The 22,587-nt window shown below is 38.0% G+C and overlaps 1 protein-coding gene across 3 annotated transcripts in view; it reads right to left on the reverse strand.

The window, feature by feature from the left end:
- LOC118788842 (protocadherin-9-like) overlaps positions 1 to 21,529 on the reverse strand; it is a 141,698-nt gene extending 120,169 nt beyond the window's left edge. For 2 of the 3 annotated variants that reach the window (XM_036544972.1, XM_036544970.1), the window contains exon 1: positions 17,850 to 21,113. In XM_036544972.1, coding sequence (XP_036400865.1) covers positions 17,850 to 20,882 — 3,033 coding nt within the window. In that variant the 5' untranslated portion in view covers positions 20,883 to 21,113. Of the gene's footprint in view, positions 1 to 17,849; positions 21,114 to 21,513 lie in introns of those variants that run through there. The other variant, XM_036544971.1, reaches the window with a different exon arrangement.
- Positions 21,530 to 22,587: the final 1,058 nt, after the last annotated feature.

Below are 22,587 nucleotides of genomic sequence, written 5' to 3' on the forward strand. Positions count from 1 at the left end.
CAGAAAAGGGAACATAAGTGTATAAGAAAAAGGGGACAACATAAGAAATTAGAAAGAATTATATATGAATATACTCCATGTACCATCTTACACAATTAATGTTTAACTGTACATTTGGAAAACTACTCCATACATTCCAGAAAATGTTCTCATAACATTTAATTAAAGCTAAAAAGAAATCTCTGTAAACACATTTTGAGAGGGTATCTGCAACATATCTTACCACATTTTAACAAAAAATAACCCATTATCACAGGACTACAATAAAACACTAAACAAAAGGTAGTGCTTATTATTAATGCTATTATTTTGCACTATTCACATTTAACAGTTGCTGAAAATGGGGTATGAGAATGTTACTCTTTCCATTTTGCTTCTTAAGCATTTCCCCATGTCCTGCTTGACGTACCCATATCACTGTGGACATTAATCAAGCCAGATTAACCACTTGATTTGCCCTGCAGCCGTACCCATGCTACAAGCACTGTCATTTGGTTTTATTGCTGGTATCCTTGTAGGTAGGACCTTCTTCTCAGTAGGACTTTGGGAACAGACTGATGCAGTGTTCACTAAAAGAATTATCATATCATCCCAAATATTTAAATTACAAAGTGCCTCAAAGGAAGAAAAGGAAATGCCTTCTTGCTGACCTTTCAGTTTCAAAGTAAAAAATTAATAGTGCTTCACTTTCCACCAAATGACTCCTCTGATTTCAGCCTCAAAGTGACACCACTTGCTACAATTGCTACACAACTGATTGCACTGTTCTCATAACCAGTCACTGCTTGTCATGCCAATTTTTGCATTCATCACACCAACCCTAACACACAAACACCTAAGTCATAATTTGACCTCGCAGGCTCAGGGAAATGTAACGATTTTGTTGAGGGGTGAGGAAAAGTATTCTCCCTGCAACTACTGTGACTGTGACTGCAGTATCGCATATAAACAAACATAGCACATAGCAAAAATATAACCTAATGACACATCCAGTTCACCAATAAAATAATTAGCAGAACCAATTTATTTTATTTTTGGAGTCTGTGGAAATAGTGTTGTTGGATTGACCATCACTGGAAACAACAAGAATCCTAAACATGCAAATAGCGGAAATATTACAAAATTAACATTAATTATTCTCCCTCAAAGTTTTCCATCAAAACAGCAATTACATCAATTAACTAAGACAATCGTGATGTGTGCTGGGTCTCAAAGATATGTATATAATTTAAAAAAGCACCTTTTTATGCAAAGGATACAGAAATGATATTTTCATCAGTCAGTCAAATTATTTTCTTGTTATTTCAGTGTTGTTTTCCTTTTACTCTACCATGTTAATTACTAAGCAAGGAACTGCCCTGTCTCTGAAGCAATCAAAATGTTAAGAGACATGTATGCATACATGATTCAGTCAGTGTGCAAGTATAGGTCTGTGGTATAGGTTACCAAATGAATTATGAATTAGATGTATTCTCTGGAGATAATTTCTATGGTCTGAGTACAAAATAAATATTATTCATATACACAAATATGTAATACTTCACAGGCAATGGAATCTATTTTAAATGCCAGTTTGTTCTATTATACTTTCAAAATTTCTTGATTTTTTGAATGCCTCCTTTTTGTCTTTTGCTAGTGGTCCTTTTTAAATTCTGCTCCCTAATTTGTATGGTTTTTAGGCCATTTTAAATGTAGTTTAAAAATGTAGCTTGTTAGCTATGTATACCCTTATGTTCTACGTAAGGTAATAACGTTATATTTACTTAACAATACAAGTGAGCACATCAGACTCATAGACTGCATAGAAGCATACTAGCTCAGACCTGAATCCAGATTTTAATGCAGGCAGGCATATTAAAATTGCCTACAGTGTAGCTACAACTTGCTGCAATAGAATATTTAGCTAAGCTGCAATACATGTCAAATTACTTACACAGCAAGCAATTAATATATTTGCTTTTAAGTCATTTATTTTTAGACAATATTTAAGGATTATAGATACAATATTAAGTAGGAATTTCAGAATTACCCAGAACAGAATTAACTTTTTACCCCCTAGATGTAGCTAAAGGGACTTTGATTTAGTATTCTAAAGCTTCTGAATGATACTTGCACTGTGACATGATCACAGGTCCTTTTTTATGTTTAACGTACTGACATGAGTACATAAACAGCATGATTCCGCAGTGCAGCAAGGTTTGGCTCCATAATTGTAGAACTGTATACAAGATATACAGAGACTTCATTCTGCAAGCAAAACAAATGAATAGCACATGCAGTGTGCTGCTTTAATTGATACAATTTGCTATGTGCTAGAATTATCACTGGGCACTTTCAGGACAAAAAAAAAGAAAAAGCGCTGACAGGTCTCAAATTTTGATAGATTTCACACTTAAAGGTCCAAGTTGGCAACACTATGGAATGGGGAGAAAACTGCAAGGAAAGGCAGGTGGGAGGGGTCGTGGGAGGGTGTGTTGCTAGTAGCAACTTGTTAGGAGACACAATTGGCTTTAGAGCTAAGAAGTCGCTGCTTTTCCAGTTCAGTACAGTTGAATGGGTGTTTATTTGTCACAATTATGAAGGCTTTCCCATTCCTATTATTCAGATACCAGCAGAAGGCTACTTCTTTGTTCACTGTAATTGTGAAAATAATTGCCACCTCTACAAAAAAGAAACAAGGGAAAAACACATTATTCACTGATAAACAGAGTTTGAAATTGATTCTGCTCTTCTTGAACACTGGAAAATAATTTAATTTAGAAATTTTGTTCAACTACTAGGTAATGTATTTCCTTTTATTCATTTCTGGTTTGCTGCAGTGTGGATCAATCTAAATCTGTGTCAAATAGTAATTTGTTCTAGAGTTAACTCTCACAGAATAGTAGCACAATAGTGATGCATTCAGCTCTTTCTAACTGGATGTGCCCATAATGATATTACTATAAAACAAAACCACCAAAATCTATACAATGTTTTACTGTTGTTAAGGCTTTCTACAGGGACTCTTTTTCTGTGTTACTAAGGCAGGAGAATTACATAGTGCTAAGGAGCAGGGCTCATAACCCAAAGGTTACTAGTTGGACTCCCAGGTGGAACACTTTACATCTGGGCAAGACACCTAACCTTAATTACCCCAGTACAATATCCACCTGTATTCACGGATAGCATGTAAAAAATAAGGAATGCAAGTTTCCCATGCATAAGCTTCTTCTGATCTAATGTAATGTAAAATACAAGTACAGGAGCACTAGACAGAGAAACTCAGCTTTATCTTAGCATATCAAGTGATATCATGGTAATGAAGAGGTTCAATGTATTCTTTCTCCAACAGAGCATGACAGATTGTTTACCTATTCCTTAGCGTTCTAAACATTGGATATTGCATGAAAGTATTCAATTTGCAACCTACTGTTTTATTGGTTTCCTTAACAAAATTAGAACAAACAGTACCCCAATGCAATGTTATTACTGCTCTACAGCAAAGGTGGCTACACATAGTAAATGTCTATAGATCCCCCCAGTGCAGTATCCTGATATCTGTAATTGGGATCTGACCAAGATTGTATGCACAAAACCCAAGGTATGCATCAGCCCTGCACTGCACCTATCCACATGCACTATTGTCAAACGATTATGCTGTCACAGCAGTTATAATTGTGAACCACATACATAAACATTATTATAAGCTATTGTGTTGAACAGAAATGATGTAAATATTAGTAGACAAGAGAAACAGTGTATGGGGACAGTGCCACTATGGCCAAATATTTATCGTGGTGCTTCTCTAGTGCAACATCTTTGATCAGACAAAACGATTCACAGACATGCTGTGCCACAAGCAATACCCTCCAGGCAAAGGTAATAACATGACAGGCAATGGTAGACAAGTAATAGAGACAAATAACATCAAACTGATTAAAATACTGTTGACAGGTTGTTAAACTTAAAGGAGAAAAGGATTTGAGAGGAGGAGGAAAACTATTTTGTTGCTGGGCAGCGAGATTCTACCAACACTCAACACTTTTATTGACCATCTAGTTCCATTTTAATGTTTTCCCTTTTCCCTTGGAGATGCATAATCTGCAGTCAGCTCTGCAGTCTTTAAGACCAGGAAGGGAAAATCAGATACACTGCAAAAAGAGCTGTGATGAAATGAGTGGTGTTTTTGAGACAAAGTTGGATGGCAAATCCGCAGTGGGAATTCTGAGCTGCTGAAGATATTTGATAAGGAAGACAGACTAGTGTGCACACCGTCCCGATATAAATCCCCTTTCCTTTCACAACAAGGACACTGATTTTCAGTGTACTATATGAAGAAGACACAGGTCAAACAAAGTTGTTATACAACATATATATAAAGGTTCCTTAAGTAACTGTATTTCAAATGATGAAATTTGGTTAAAAATACATCCACATCCTACACAGAAACATTTTGAGCTTGATATGTAGTACAGGCGGTACATGTGGTGTGGCCCTAGAGGTCCAGAGTCCTGTGAGTTTTACAATTGCAATCCAATTATTTACACCCAATACATCAGTTAAGGTCACTTGCACACTTTGCATCATCCAGGAATTGTGCACTCATTCATATCCACATAAGCAAAATCTCTAAGCACCCAGAATTCCCTTGCCTCTCTTCTAATAAATAAATAAAATGCTGGCACATGAAAAAGCAGTACCAGCACAAGTGAATCTCAGCTTGCTGGTGCCGAAAGCCTATTAAACCAGTGACCATCCCCTAATGCTCTGGCACCATTTAGTCAAAAGAACCCTGCGATGTTGGGAAGTTTTCTGCCAGCAAGACCACTTAATATTCTCTGCAAGTTAATTAAAGCTCAGGGAGATTGCTCTGGATTGATTGTTTGTGTTTGATATTATTGTGGGCAAGACAGATTCCCCCGCACAAATTGATGTTGGCATGTGTTAGGCCGCAGGACTTGGAAAATTAAATATAAACCTGCATGCTATTAACTGCAAAATGAGACATGATGGAGGATTTATCTTCCTTAATTAGCAAATTATCTTTCATTTTTAAGCTTGGCTTTTTTTCCCATCTTGATATTACATGCACACTTTTTACATGGCGATATAACATATTTCTGTGATCAGTATTTATTTCATTTAAGAATGCCCCACAGACAATAAGATTTTATGACTTTTGTAAATTAAGCACCAACACTCAATCTAACCTTTGTGCTAAAAGCAAAGTTACAGTGAGCTCATGTGCACCAAGAACAGCAGGCTGCTGTTATCATTTCTTTCTTTTTTTGCTATTTAATATAGAGTATGAATCAATATGAAGGGAACAATATATACTTGTACGGGTATGTATGCGATATGAATATGAACGTGTCTGGCTTGTTAAATTAAATGCTGATAATGATCAGCCATCTTTAGAAAGCCAATAAAAACAGTTCATATAGAAATTTAACATCATACCTTTGTGTCTTTATTCAAATAAAAACTAAGCTAAAATTATTACAATACAAAAATGTTAGGGAGACAAGTTTAGCTGATCACCATCTGTTAACCATGTGAGAACATGGAGTGGAAGCTCCACATTACATTTGCAAATCCCAGGCTACATACCAAAAGAGAGCAACAGCCTGTGTCTGTATAACAGTATCGCAATACCACATTGATGACTATATGTATTACTTTTTTATCCGGGATGTACCACATTTATGACCAATCATTCCACATGTTCTGCTCTGTATATCATTTAACAGTGCCCCTATTTTTCCATTTCATGTTTTTTTAATGCCTTTTACTAACTATTTGTTAAAGACCACCATTCTAGACAACTGTGCTATGGCTTCACATTGTACATTGAACATGAAAGTGACATGTTGACATGATAGGCAATGAAATGACAACCCAGATTCTATGTCAATAATCTTACCTTGCAAATGGATTTAAATGTTCTCAGCTCAACCTATTTTGATAGTATTCACCTAAATGACTGCACCATGTGGCCACTGTCATTCACAGAAAAAAAAAATGTTCATTGATATCCCTATGATGTCAGTTACTTAAAAGTCAATACATGCTATTTGCACACAGTCAACAAATCCATGGAGAACAAAGCGAACAGTCATACACTGATTTTTGAATAACCATTCACTTGTTGAAGTGTCAGGTCGTGAGACCCCCCTATTCATGCGAGCTGCCTGTGATCTCAGCCTGGAGACAAGTTCAGATGCGCTTTTTAAAGGGCCATCATTGTGTAGGATCAGAGATGTGAGAACTGAAGGAATGTAGGTTCCGCGCAGGGAGAAATGACACACAGAGTCTGCTCTTACAAAGAGAAACCCAAGAGAGAGGCTTAAGGGTAGTCGCAGTCACACTGTCACAGATTGTGTATTGTTCCCATCTCTCTGCCGAGCGCCGCTTTCATGTACATGTCTTCAGCCTCATTATCTAGGGCCTGCCTTCCCTCATATCTAGGGCCCTATGGAATCCGCACTGTTGATAAAACAGATGCAGTGGGAGAATAGAGATATGAAAAGCAGACCCAGATTTTAGGACACAATGCTTGGAAACCACATCATAAAACAGCTCTTTGGGATTGAATTGTATTTTCTCTTAAAACGTAGTAAGAGCGTGTCTTCCTGACCAAAGGCTGAGAGTTGTGTTTTCCACAAAAAGGCCATGTAAAAAAGAGAATTGAGACAAATATGCATGAGCTATTAAACAGTTTAAATATTTGTTTATTTAAATATAAACATACAATGCACAGTACTGTATAAATATTTCATACTGCGACACTCTGTGTGATGGTTGAGGAATGACATGATAAATAGGCCAGCGAGATGCATGGTCTGCAGACCACTGTTCACACAAGGCTTGCTAGACAGCACACACAAAGACAGAATACATAAAGTTTCAGTTCTCCTCACAGATTCACTGAATGAAATGACAAATTAGCCAACAAACAAACTATTCAAAGTTCCTACTGTGCCTGTGTTTTAGCTACTCAAATAAGCTAAATCCTTTAACCTGTGTTACAGCAAGGCACATAAGGACATTCTGCAACAAGATTTACATACCTCTGGATGTATACTGTCTGCATAATACTCTGGCCTATCAACTTCTCCTATATTCTTGCTTTGTCTTTAAAAAAATGTCATCATAGTTGTGGGACATTTGCAACTTTTGTGCAAGTTTGGTGTTTGAGCTACCATTGTGTTGTTCACTTCCAAGCTTACAGACTTTCAACTACATCCTGTGGAAACATAACTCACTGATACAGTCTTCCTTTGCCATTAAAAAAAAAAAAAGCTTTAAAATGAGCAGACAACATGGGGAGTTCAGACCCAGGATAATCTGAATGACTGGATTCATTCAGTTGTCCATCAGGATGTTCTAAATCTGAATTCAATTGTAAAACAATGGTGGCATTTTAAATAAACATGGATTACCATCAACTGATTGTGATAAAACTGGGACAAAAATGATCTTAGAAAAGTCTATATGCTATACAAATAAATTACAACGTAAACATGTAGTTGAGTATTTATTACTAAAAATGGAAAGGTACTGTACTTTTCTAGCTCTACTAAGCCACTGTCTCAGTTTTGGTGTCTCGGCATTTGTTATTAAGCACTTGTCAATTTTTGCTAGTAGCCTAGCTGGTAACAGCTACTACAAGGACAAACTGACTGCAAAATAAATTTGACATAAACACAGCCATGTGATAGGGTATACTTACAGAAACTGACCAACTACTACATTCTGCATCAAGCAACGAGTTATTCAGAGCTTTGAGCTTCTTTTGGGCATCTGCGTCTCCAATTCCAAAGTATCTTACTGCAGTCACAACTAATTTTCGTGGATGCATACTACGAATCAAAAACCTGCATTGAAGTAGTCCTAAATCCAACAGTATAGTCAATATTGTGTTCCTTTATTTGTACTTGTTTACCTGATTGCAGATTTGAGTTTTCACCAACTAAATCTCTTACTGAAAATATTGTTCATTAATTTTTCTCCGTTCCACACTTCATATGGCTATATGTACGGTCAAGAAGCATGCAGACCTTTACAGAATACAATATTGAGCAAGTTGTTGCTGTAAAAGGGAAGCCAAGCCTCTGGTCCAGCCCACCCATCACCCTGAGCGTTGAGGGTCCCTGCTGAAAATCACCTCACCAATTCACCTAATGTCTTTATGACCTGTGTACTGCTGTAAAATCGGTATGGAGTCCAAGAAATTTAACTTAATTTAAACTTTAAAAAATGATCAAATTTCTGAATTAAATCATGTAGGCAACATACAGACAGGACCCAAGGAGGCATATCATACCTGAAATGGGTCGCTTAATATACACTGGTCCATGCTGTTCAAGGATGGAAATATACCATATATGTGCAACCCCAAAATGGATGTTCATGCAAATGTTATTGACTTCTCAATCTGATGCAATCAGTCATGGCTAACTGCAACAAACACACACACAAGAGAAGAGATACTACAAGTGCTCTTGTTTTCAGTTCAAAGCTATGTTAGTGGCAGGCAGACAATGGTAAAATGGTGCAACTGTCACCAAAATCAAAAATTAATACTGTGGTAGGGTCCACTGGGCTTGTCTCTTCCTCTGAACACAAGGGACAACAAGCAGCACAGAAGATTACGGATATAGTGACCAGCTTCAGAAAAACCATTCATCATATTAAATGACCAACTCCTGAAGAGAGTACAGATTCTAGACTTTAAACTTTTTCATTGCTGTGTAAACTTTAAGTTACACAGCAATGACACGTTAAAGAAAGCAGAAAACAGCAAAGGATCTATCTGTCTGAGCATGGCTAAATGTGTCTTTCACTGGAGTTACTAGAGATTTAGCTGACATTCAAAAGACCTTTACGGGATTATGCCTCTCCTGTGTAGTCAGGACTTCCAAAGTCGCTTGTTAAGAACTTGAATTATACGAGAGAAGGCGCTATTGAATCAAAGTGCTCCCTTTCACTTCACTAGCAAGCCTCTAGATCAGATGAGATGAATCTATACAGAACCAAAAGCCCAACTCTCTACTTGATGACCTCATCTTAACATTATTGTGGTGGGTACCATAGGAGGCCAGTCGCACAATCCAATACAAAGTCTAAAAGGCACCAGATTGCATCCTTTCCCAGGACATTATAACATTTAATGTGTGCTGTGTTGTGTGTAAGATTTTAGCAGAATTTTTTGTTAAACCTGTAAAACAAACCATCTTATTTCATATTGTTTATCTAAAAATGTTTTCAATTAAATAGTCTTAATCCTCTGCAGGTAAGTTATTAATGAATGCCTTTTTATACCCATGGCAATAACATAATAGAGAAGTCATGTGTGAAATATTCTCTTGTGTTACATATTTGCTCTGAAGCAGATTTTTTTCTCCTGAACAGATTGCTCATGCTGTTATATGTTTACAGGATGTACCAAAGCCGCGAGTCAATGCGAGTAGCAAGCTATAACAGTTAGCTTTGCAACACTAGTCCACTGAGGGAAGGATATTGCCAGAAGGAAGAATTATATGCTGTGGGACATTTTACCATTCTTGCTCATGACTAAAACTCCCACACCGCATATGTGCAGTCTCTCTGGTCTCCTCACCAGTATTTAAGAGGCAATTTCACATATTAATTTCTTCAGCCTGATACAATACCAATCTCTGACAATATCCTTATGTTGTAGAACCCATCTTAGAAAAGTAAACAAAGGATGTGGATGATCCTTTCTAAGGAGCTGGAACTTTTCCCTGGACGCTTGTGTGTTCAAATGAGCAAAAAAGACTCAGAAAATCTTGTATCTTAACTGTTGTATAATTTTCAAATGACAGACAATGATTTCTTCAGACACATTTTAAACTATGTGGGCTAACCTTCACACTTACTTCTTTAAGAAACAGAGCATTACTCATAATGTTGATGTATCAATATTTGAATTCCAGCCAATAATAATGTTTACTTGTTGTCATCACTGGTCTTGGGCCTAGGTAATGTCTTATTGTCTAATGTCTTAAGAAGTAATGTGTGACGCCATTGGAAGTTTAACACAGTGTATGAGGGTGGAAGTGTAGACAGCAACACTTGTCAGAACACACTCAATGTAATACTTAGACACGGGGCTGGGTACTCTATGATCTGTAACTGTATACCTCCTTCACAGTACACATTCTATTAGAGTGACAAATCAAAACTCAAAACAGCACACTTCAGTGTTGTTACCATGGTTAATTACCATCATCAACTTTCATGTCTATAGATGTTTCTGCAAGACAAAGTCAGTTTCAGTTTGGTAATTTCTATGGTCTGGGAAATGCTTAAATGAATTAAACTGTATGTATGTTACACTAGCAGATTGCAATTTTGATTCAACAGACAATATTGAATTCCACAATTATTCAGCAAAGGTCAATTGACTATGGATGGATATTTGGTGAGCCCTTGCTGGTATATTAGTAAGTGATCCAACCAGTTAACATCCCTGGTTTCCAAGCTCTGTTTGGATTAAGTTTAGGGCTCTAACCTCCTAACCTTAGACATAGCTGTGTCCTTCAACCCATTCAGACTTAGTGGCTCCCCCAAAGCAAGACAAGTATGTTTGCTTTACCACTTGAGGGCAGAAAGGCACTTACAAATCCCATTACCTAAATCTGAGCAGTCATAAAGTTTTTGAAAGTTACCACACAAAACCCACATGGATCTGTGCTGAATGGGCCAACCCCTAACATTTTTTATTCATTTTTGAAACCATTACTGTTGTATTTCCTCAGCATTAAACCAAACTTCATAATTGAATTAAAAGCAGATATATTAATTCTACACTGATTCCATGCTTTTAGCACTGTCTTGCAAAACCAACAAATGAGCAATTGTATTCACTGACAGTGAAGATGTAGTGGGCTTTGGGATTATTATATGTCTTGCATATGTTCACACAACTGTAACATTCCACTGCACTTTCAAAACAATGATTCAAATGTATAAGAGCCACGTGCTGCTTCTTTTTCTGTGGCATTTTCTTTCTCATTATCTTTTTTATAAGACACTGGATCTTACTCCCATACCTGTACTTTTGTGGAAGAGGTAATGGACTCAAAAAGTATGATGCATTTGTCATCAAAGGATAAATAAATATGATTTGAAGAGAACTGGAATTTTACAGTGTCTCAATAAATAGTTACAAAACAGTAGACCCAAAAATGCTGTGCATTCAGAAATCTGCCACATAAGGTCAAATCATAACAATGCCGTTTCTAGCATTATGTGGCATGCCAAAATATCATTCAGGTAGTAGTGGAATGAGCAAGGAGTCAAATACAATCTATAGATAAAGGGAAATTAAACCTACAGCATACAGGCCTAGTCTGTGTTTTATAACTACTCTTACATGACCTAACCTTGTATAAAACTGGGTTATGTCTCTTTATTCCATCAATCTTGAATGCTGAGATACTTAAAAACAATCAACATAAGATAATATAAATAACATTTATTATGATGTTAAAAGGGTATAAATTATTCAGACAATATTGTCATTATTTTCCTTATACCTAGTCATTGATTTTGCTTTGTTGCTGAATACACACTTCAGATGGCAATTACATCACATGAAATAAAAAAAGTTCAGTATAGTACAACACAATACATTAAGCAAGATCATCAGGAACTCCATTTACATAACACATTGCTTATATACAGAATTTATTACATAGATACAGTTTTACAATTTCAATGGCATGAGGTCAGTTGCAGTTACTTTTCTAGATTCAGGCCTCTATTCACACTAGCAGAAATGTGCTTTGTCCTTCACATAAATTTTACTTCTTTTGTATATTCCCTAGCATTTTTCATTCATTTTTCCACACATTTTCAATTACTTCACATCTCTGACATTGCAAGAAATGGAAACTAATTAAAATAAGAAATATGTGCTTACTACAGTATATAATAGATTTGCTGTTCAAAGTTAAGGGCAAGGCACATTGTGGTTAGATTGAATTGAGGTCTCAGTTTGTATCAATACTATATCATTACTATTTTGAACGTGACCACACTATGGCAACAGTACTCTTGGTGCTTTTTGACAAGATGACCCCTGCCGAGGACAACCCTCTAAGGCTCATCAAATCAAAATGCAGAACAACACTGCCATACTGACTAGGAATGGCAATGGTGAGATTATAAAATGAAACAAGTAAAACCTCTGTGTCAGTATATATTTAAATACAGAGATGGTCCCAGAATGGGTTATCATTTTTACTGCTTCTTTACACTGACTTTTCAGACACACCAGGAATGGGGGTGTGGGGTGAGTAGGGATGGTTCATATATTACAATGACCCATGAATCATTTCTGTTTTTTTTATTTACAAAATGGAACAACCAGTCAAGAAACATTTTCTTCATATCCCATTCTTCAGTCATTTCAATTCTGGATTTTTTTTCTGGATTGTCATTTTATGTATTTCTTTATTTTAATACACTCCATATCATTATATTGTATTTGTAAAGACATTCAATTGAACAGCCTATTTATTCATACATTTGGTTGAATGACTCACACTGGAATAAGGAACATGTAGGTAATGGACTACAATGCACTATTTCTTTTAAATGTATATATTTAGTGAACAGACCACAATTGCTTTTGCAATTTTCTTGAATCTACACAATTTTTCAAAGCAAACCCCATGAAATGTATCTGAATTCAATTTGCTTAGTGAAATGAAAATACAATGGATGGCAATTTCTTCTTTCTTTAAATTGACAACTGTCCACTATGGAGAGAAATTAAGGAATCAACAAACCAAAACCATGACAACATCTTGACAAACATCTTCATATCTTACAGATATACCTGCAGTACCTAGCCCCCCTATTTTGAGGACACTGTGTATGCACTGACATCTTTCAAACATTATGAATATTTAGCTAAGTGGAAACGGAAATTCAGCTTCAGCTGGACCCGAAAAGTTTATATGGTTCTGTTCCCAGTTAGCTAGCTAAAAGTGCATTTGTTCTTCCAGACTACACATATGAGTCTGGCTACAAATAACATCAAGAATGAGAAAATACAGGCTGTTTATATAAATGCTGTGTTTCAGATATAATCTGATTCAACACAACTCTATTCCAGAGGGCTGTATGTTTTTTATGCTTGAGGAATGGGAAGCAAACAAATTATGCAATGTACTGCATGCTGTCTACATAGCAACAGACCAAATTGTTGGTATTAACCTTATTTTGAGCACACATTTCTTAAGAGGAAAAAACACAGAACAAAGAAAACGATTTAGATGCTACAGTATGAACATATTCCCATGTGAAGAGACTGGCTATTGCAGGATGTGTTCAGGAAGTGATTTCCAAAAACAGAAGAAGAAGCTAGGTAAGCAAGCCTCTGAAAATTAAAGTTGTGGATTTATAAAGTTACTTGCTTTTGGGTAGAGACGGGTGGATGCATTGAGATGCAAGAGTTTACCATTTGGATACCACTGTCACAGCAGCAGGTTTAAGGAAACAAACCTAAAAGACCAATATTTGAGAATTTGATTATAGTGCATTGACAAGCCCCTAACTGTTCAAATTTAAGTAGATCATACTTGAGCTAATACATACCAGAGGGGATTGTAAATGCAGATCATAATTCACTGGGTGTCTCTAGGTAGCTGAGGGCCAGCAATACTGTATACTAAAATGGTTCTCTGCTGCAACACTTTTATTACAACTATGTTACCTCTGTTGCCTGCTCTCAAAGCCATGTCACACAAGTACAGTATGGCAGTTCTAAACCATTGTTAAAAGAACCAGCACTCAGAATTCAAACAGACCCACCCCTGAAGTCAGTATGAGTCACAAAGAGGAGACATGATTCACTCAGTGTTAAGTTCTGTGTGTGCAGTGTTTATGACAGGGTACTGTCAGCAAGCTATCTTACATCACTTAAGGTAGTCAACTGACAGCAAAAGTATTTGTTGACATGATAAAGCTGTTCATCTCACAGCCTTGTCAGTTAAATGTCAATGTTGCATTTTGTGGTTTCAATCATACACTGTAAAACATTTTGATGTGTTGTGCAGGTGGTAATCATGTCAAATAACAAGTGAGACAAAATAAAAACATGAGTGTGTTTCTTAAATTCAAAATTCACTTGTATATATGCATACTTTATGTACTGTATACTTAGATGGTGTTTGACTTCATCCTGGTGTTCATAAAACCACTCTTGAATCCATTTAGCAGTGTGCACAGGGGCAATATCATCCCGGAATATGGGAACATCTTAAGGAAACAATATTTATATACAATATACAGCAACAGACACTAGAGGAGATATAATCTATTTCATTTTCAAATGCTTTTTTATATTTAATGAAATAACAATGTCTTCATAAGGCTGCCTTCTGATTCTTATGAATGGCCTTTTACTTCTGAGAAGCCTACAACTTGCTGCTTTATTGGAGGGAAACAACTAGCTATTGTGTGACTGGATGGAGAACATCCTCTTCATCATTTCATGGACACACTGATAGACATCCTATGTCTAAAAATTAAGCAACAATGGAATGGTGTGACTATAGAGGACAGTCTTCTCCTAATGGCTAAGATGCTTGTTTGCTTGTACAATGACATTATGATGCCACTGTTCTGACACGTTCGTATGCCTATGCCACAGAAAAAAGCATCCTTGAGTATCAATGATGTCTGGATCAGCATGACTGGGGAGATACTATAACATTCCTCTTAGGTGAAATATTGTCATAGTCCATTAATCTTTTCATAATCCCCTAATCACATGTATCAGATAACCACTAATCCCTTATTAACATGGCAAATAAACCTGCAGTGAACAACCTCCAGATAGAGAATGAAAAGCAGTTTTCATGAGTTCTTGTCTGGCTGATTACATAACACATGTAAAACAAAAACAAAAAAAAAAAAACGCACTAGAAAAATATTTCCATCCTATGCCACTGTCCTTCAGTTTCACGGTTACCTTCATTCATTCAGAAACCATGACATCTGAAAGCAAGTCAGGTTGCTACATATTTGTATATTTACCAATTTGCATTTCAGTTCCATGAAGCAACCAGATACATCTGGAGCTGATACCAGTAAATTAAGACACAGCAGAGAGAATTTCACTGACTGCATGTCATATAAATCTGACAAAAAAGCAATGCAGTAGGCTATACCAAGCAACCATTCATGTAACATATTACTCTATGGTAAGGAATAGCTACTTAATCTGAACAACTTTTAAACCATTTTTAAGGTTATAAGGCATTTCAAAGTCTCAGCCATGTCACTATCAGCACAGGAGAGGATTTATTATTATTGGTACAGTACAGTATTTACATATTTCCCCCTTTGCTGGGTTCTCAAGAATGTATCTCCTGCAAATGGTTAGGGTCCCTTTTACAGTCTTTTAAGGTTTTGCAAAGGTTTCTTTCCCCAAGCCCCAAATTCTGAAAGTGATGTGCTTCCACAGTCAACATGACAGCCAGAGCCCTTCTTTTAACTCTTTGCAAAATTTAAAAGTACTCTGTGAATGAATAAGTGTCCAGTAAGGGGAAATTTGTTAAAGCACTCACTGGGAAATACAAACAGCAAACAACCTAATGGCTCTACAATAATTCTATTGGAAAAGATTCGGCTATAATTTGTGTTTATCATAAAGCCTTACTGTATGAAAAAAGGGAGTAAAAAAGGAATTTAATTATTTCTTTTAAATTGTGAAACAGAATATTCTTACAACTTGACTGGTGCATGGTCTTTGTTGACTACTAAATCCAGGACAATGTTTTCACGTCATGATCATTGTATTATAATTCACTGGAGGGCTAAAGAAATGAATTGCTGTATCAGTGTCAGCAGAGTTTGGGTGAGGTAATAAAACATCTCCTAAAATGCCTCCGGCTGCAACACAGCAGCTGTTACTAAAAGCTCTCTGATGCTTCATATCAGAGAGAAAAAAACATACTTCTTTTAAAATAGGAGAAGAACTACCATATTCTTTAACAGTGAAGGGCCAAATGAAGTAATGCACCGATTCTGTAATGTCTTTGCATCATGGTGCATACTGCAAGTATCTGTGTACAATCCATCCACTTTAAATGCAATACAGTGACTACAGCAAGTTCAAATCCCTCAACTAAATTGATTTTGCTTCATACACAAAATATATACCACTTGGAGAAGTCCATCAAAATGTTGGCTGCATCACTGAGGCTCTCTCACATCACTCTTTCTCTTTTTGTAAACATTTTTGGGTTTACAATGCAAAACTGGCCTATTTAAAGACATTTAACTTACAAAAAGAATATCATGAACTGGCTCGGCTCAGTGCATTCATCTCAAAATAATCTGTCTCCACTCAACAAATAACAAATTCACAAACTTTCAAAGATAACCAAGGAAAACGATTAAACAAGCCATTTCATCCTCTTTGTGAGAGAGAGAAAAAAATGTAAAGCAGTCATCTTTTGTCTGGCATGGCCCATTTGGCCAAGACATTCCATTAGGGGAGATGTGTTTTTCTTGTTTTGTTTACTGTCTTTCATGGTCAAAATGTTGAACACAATCCCCACAGCATGAACGTAACTCAGCCTCAATAAAAGTCACTCTCCTGCGCTAAAATGGTCAGATCTTATCATTTACAATGACTCCTGCCATTGCAAGTCTGCTGCGTATTTAATCTGTCATTAGACATGAGAATTTCACTGACGACATGGACAGCCTTTCCCTTCCCTTCTCCCATTATTTCACAAATGTACTGTATGTTGGCTGGGTGCCAAGCCATGCCTTGCAGAACAACAATGCCACCTACAGGTAGACTTCCTGGGCATCCTACCATATTCAGAGGGAAGATTATATTTAAGCTCTTTATTAGCATCAACTTAATAGGGCTTTGAGAAAATAATGGATTAGTTTGAAATCTGAGTCTTGTTTGAATCGGATACATTTCAGGTTTATTATGGTCTCAGATACATGAGTGCCTTAGTATGCTTTACTAGGGAAGAGAAACAATGCACTTAATCTCATATCACTACATTATTACATGCTTTTAAATAATGTATCTTGTTCTCTGAACAATCATTACAACTTGCAATTTTAATCAAAGCTTGGGAGGCACAGTGTATATGGCTATGTTTTACTTTTGTATCTGGTAGAACATTTTAGATATTTAAAAGGAAGGGGTGAGTCAATAAAATGGCTATGTTATATTAAATGTACTGCCATCGATTCTTTACTTCAGGAAAGAGTATATTATAGATCCATTACAGGTGTAAGTAATATGTATTTCCAAAAAAATGTATCACTTTCAAACACACAAAAACACAATGTTTTGAATTTGTTTTCACCCACGTTACTTGATATTGTTTCCTGTAATCTGTAATACAAGTGGTAAACTGGGATGAGCCAGAAAAAAATGTTTCTTTTACAAATGCTGAAAGAAATCTCTCTTTGCAGTGTGACTACATGCATACATCACACCACCTGGTTTTTAAACTCCTCAAAATGCTAAACCATGTGTAGGAGTTTTATCAGACCACAAAAATGAACCACCCAGCACACCTTTTGTGTAACACATTTTTTCAAAATAAAAAACAAATAATGCGTTGGTGTTCTGGATGACAAAATCTGTATTCATATGATCCTTCAATCCAAAACAAACAAACATGACTGATGAACCACATTTTTTTTTTTGGTTTTAAAGTTCAAATATGCATGAGAAAAGTACAGGGAAGTCCTTTTTGGAGACTTTAAAAAGCATAAGACATACTGGCACTTCAGTACTGGTGGACTGGGTAATTATATGCAGTACTTATAGACCAGTAAAAGTGCTCTTTTACCTGTCTGTTGTGCAAAGGACCTCTTGTCTTGACCCCTCCCTGGGAACTGCATTCAGAGGCACTGAAGTGGTCCGAACTAGTGGAGGACCGCTTCGACAGGGTATCGCAACCCCCAACAAAGGTATTGTCCAGGGGGAGTTCCTGAATGACATGGTGTTTTTTCACGGAGACCGGAGTGTCGGCTTTGAGGTGGAAAGCAGATTGTGGTGAGGCAGACTTGTAGTGCCTGGCAAGGTCAGGGCTGCTGGGTTTAAATGTTGTTGTAGGCATGGTGTTCCAGTCAAAGCGCCCCATAGCCTGCTCTTCCAGCTCAGCTGGAAGGCTTATTGTGCCATTAATGGGTTCGTGTACAGGGTCGTCGGGTTTGGGTTCCCCGATGGTGACGAAATTGAGCAAGGAGCTCTTGGGCGACTTCCTTTTCTTTCGCTTCTTCTTTTTGCTCTGTTTGCTCTCTTGGTTTGGGGACATCCACTCCGCCCCCTGTTTCTTCCTCTGAGCCGCCTTGAACCTCGAGGCGTGGCGGCAGCGCACCAGGACAGTAAAGAATATGACCACTATTACAACCATAGCCCCTGTCACAATAGCGATCATAATTGTCAAGTAGTCCCTGCTCTGATAGGTCTCACTGCTGTCACCAATGTTTTTATCCAAAGGGGCCTCCACAGTTTGTCGGATGAGTTCGTGGATGTAGGTGGCATTTCCCACCGTGTCATTCACATAAAGGAAAACCATCACAAGGGTGTGCAAGGACTTTGGGTAACCCAAGTCACTGATGTTGACTACCAGGCGGTGGAGCCCAATGTCAGTAATAGCCGGCTTCTCTTCAAGGGTAATGTTTCCAGTCACAGGGTCAATCCTGAACAAGCCCTTGTTATTCCCATTCACAATGGTGTATTTCAGCTCAGCATTCATCCCTGTGTCCCCATCCAGTGCAAAGACCTCTGCAACCACTGACCCAGGAATAGCCGAGAGAGGAACCAGTTTGAATGACGTGTTTGACGGGGGAAAAATCACAACAGGGGTATTATCATTGACATCAATTACATTTATGGTCACTTTGGCAGAAGATGAACTAGGGGGTTGCCCACTGTCCTCTGCCCTGACATCAAAGGTGTAAGAGCTCTGCTGCTCTCGGTCAAAAGAAACGTTGGACTTTATAACTCCAGAATAAGGATCTAAGATGAAGTTTTCATTGTCACTCATTATGGAGAGAGTTACGGCAGCATTCTCTCCAGCGTCGGCATCAGTGACAGTGATCACCCCCACTGTGCTGTACTTTGGTAAATTCTCTGACACAAAAAACTGGAAGTGATTATGAGTGAACTTGGGGCTGTTGTCATTCTCATCCTGTATAGTCACGATTATGGCTGCCTGGCTTTGAAGAGGAGGCGTCCCGTTGTCTCTCGCTGTGACAGTAAACAGAAACCTTTCCTGCTCCTCTCTGTCAAAAATCCTTGACGCTGTTAACACCCCTGTTTTACGATCCAAGTCAAAGAAGGAGGCATTGGGCCCTAACTGGTAAACAATCTCTGCATTCTTGCCACTGTCCTCATCTGTGGCACTGACAGTGGTGAGAAACAATCCTCGTTTATTGTTCTCCATGACGACCAACTCAATTACAGGCTGAGTGAAAATGGGAGGGTTATCATTTTCATCTTCCAGCTTTACTCTAACTAAAGCTGTTTGATTTAGGCTTGGTTTGCCAGAGTCAGACGCCACTATTTTAAAGTAGTACTCTTTGGTGCCTTCATAATCAAGCAGTGATGATGTCTCTAACAGGTATTGGTTGTCATACACTGCTTTCAGGTGGAAAGGGACATCCCTGTCGATAAAGCAAATCACTTTCCCATTGACGTCTGTGTCCTTATCAGAGACTGTGATCAGAGCGATCTTGGTGTTGATAGGATCTTTCTCAGACAAGAAAACTGTGCCATTAATTGGAGTGATAATATACCTCAGGTCTACGTTTGGGGGATTATCGTTCACATCTGTCACATTAATAGTTATCGTGGCTTTTGCTGGGCTAGAACTGCCATCACTGGCCAGTACTGTCAATTTGTGGATAGCGATTTCTTCTCTGTCCAAAGGTCGCTGCACAGTTATGAGGCCAGAGGTGGTGTTCAAAGCAAAGAGTCTTTTTGTGGCCGTGGAAACCTGGGCACCAAAACCATATCTGATGTCAGCATTGAGCCCTATATCTGCATCTGTGGCTTGAAGCTGCACCACAGACGTGCCCACAGGAGAGTTCTCTGGAATGTGGACCTCAATCTGATTATCTTTAAAAACAGGCTTGTTGTCATTAACGTCGGTTACTGTTACCTGAAGGATCGCTGTACTGGACTTCTGGGGGTTGCCCCCATCTTCTACCTTAACCTTCATTACATATGTATCCTTCTGTTCCCTGTCTAAGTTCTGCTGTACAATCAGCTGGGGCCACTTCTCCCCCTCTGGCGTTTCTACAATGTCCAAGCCAAAGGCACTTTGCCCATTCACAAGCTTGTAGTGCTGCACACTGTTAAAGCCGGTGTCTGGGTCAGTGGCTGAAGGAATGGCGAAGCGGCTATTAATTAGGGTGTTCTCCGGGATGGAAATGTTTATAACTGGAGAGGGGAACATGGGGGCATTGTCGTTGGTGTCCTTGACGATAATTTTAATTTTAATCAGCCTGAAATAGTCATTTGGCAGGATGACCACCTCAATCTCAAAAGAACATTCATTTTCTTCATAGGAGGGGCCAGGACAGAGTCGCTCCCTGTCAATTCGATTGGAAGTTGTATAGATCTCCCCAGTACTGCTTAAAACTCTGAGCAATGGTTTATCTCCAGCTTTTGAAACCAGCCTGTAGACCAAGTTAGCACTTGTTCCAGTGGCAGCCATAGTATGGGAAATGTTCAGATCTTTTGGTATGTTTCCAATGAGAACATTTTCTTGCAACTCTTCCCTAATAGTGTAGATAAGCTCTTGGGCTATACCAGGGTGTAACCAAAAGCAGGAAACCAGAGCGGCCAACAGGTAAAAATCCGAAAGGTTCATGGCAAGTGTTTAATCCTTTTCCACTTCGTATTTCAGACAGTTTTCCCCCCATGCAAAGTAGCTAGACTACAGGATTCATGTTACCTTGCATTTGTAAGCAAGAGGTTGCCAACACAATCCTATAAATAAACAATATACAGTACGTTACAATAAGATAACCTCATCGTTTAAACACATCACAAATAAATACAGGTTTAACTGACACAGGTTTAACTAAAATTTAGCGTGAGAAAAACGTATTTATCCAAGGTGCATGCTTCTGACTGTTCAGAAACCTTTCATAAGCAGCTTTGCACTTTATTAACTATATCGCAGTTTGATATAAACTGTGTAACAATCTGCAAAATCGTGATATCTTGGCAGTTATTCCCTTTATTTCCAGAGGGTTTCAATTAGATAATGCTGCAGCAACCGGAGCAGCCATTCAAATACTAAGCAGCATCTTTCAAGACATTACATGATACGTTAAACGGATATTGAAACAGCTCTTAAGCACTTAATTTCAGGGTATAACATTAAGCATTTCATCAGAATAAAATTATTATCAGTATTTTAGCCCCAAAGGGTCTCATATGAACTCGAAAAAACAATAATTGTTGTGATATGCTGGACATAATGTGCTTTTCCTTACCCCCGTTTTTTTTTTTTTTTTTTTTTTTGGCTCAGAAGGTGCTGTTAGCGCGTGTATGGTTTCAAACAAGCTTTCTGTGGCTGAATGTTGCAGTCCCACATTTTTTGACAAAACCCCTCTCTCCCAGCGAGCAAAAATATTGTTGTAGTACTCCAATATTGAGATCCTTAATGTGTGAACCCAGCACGGCTGAAAACGTAGCTGTAATCCATCGAAAAGACAACTGCGGCAGGATCAAAATCAGTGGTTAAGGTTAAACTGTATCAAACAGATACTTCGTTACGGGCTCTCCATCGCTGCCAATTCTCAGATGAATAATGCTAGCTAACTACATGTACTGCAGGTCTCCGCGATCCTCACCTAACAGAATCAGGTGATCAGCACACCGTTATGTTCCTTAGGACAAGGAAATCCATGCAGTAATACCGCACCAATGTACATCGAAGAATCCTGTGTTACTGTTACTATGCAACCTGTTTTGCCGTTATTCTCAGCATAGACAAGGCGTGAGCTGTGCTTTTCCCGTTGCAGAAAGGATACATCAGTTCACTCTTTTCCAGATCTTTTTTCCAGTGAGTGATGCCCTTTATGACAAAACTCAGCAGGTTTCCTCACAGTCATACGAAACATAGCACGCTTCATCTGTTGTTTTCTGCTGTACAAAGTTCCCTGTAAAATATAACGGTACGATGTAACTAAAAGTGCCTGCTCCGTCCCCAGTTTGCAACTGAATATCTTGCAAAAACTCTCAAAATCGAGGGGAAGGAGGGGAAGAGAGGCGGGGGAGGGGCTTGACTCTAACAATCCAACACCTCCGACGATAGTTATTGGTTCTCTTCTACTTGGAGGTAGTATTAACGGTGGGTTCAGCCTTACTATTGGTCTATGGAAATGTCAATTACCATGGACCAAACTTCACTGAAATCCTTATCGGCTACTGCAAACCGAACACAATCCTTAAAGCCTTCGAGCATACTTGGAAACGTCTGGAGCAGTTAAGCATAAAACTTTAAATGACGATGCGAAATGGTTCCTGCAGTATTTATCTCACGTGTAGAAAAAAATGGGATGGGC

This window comes from Megalops cyprinoides, chromosome 14, assembly GCF_013368585.1.
Source record: "Megalops cyprinoides isolate fMegCyp1 chromosome 14, fMegCyp1.pri, whole genome shotgun sequence".
Classification (NCBI taxonomy): Eukaryota; Metazoa; Chordata; class Actinopteri; order Elopiformes; family Megalopidae; genus Megalops; species Megalops cyprinoides.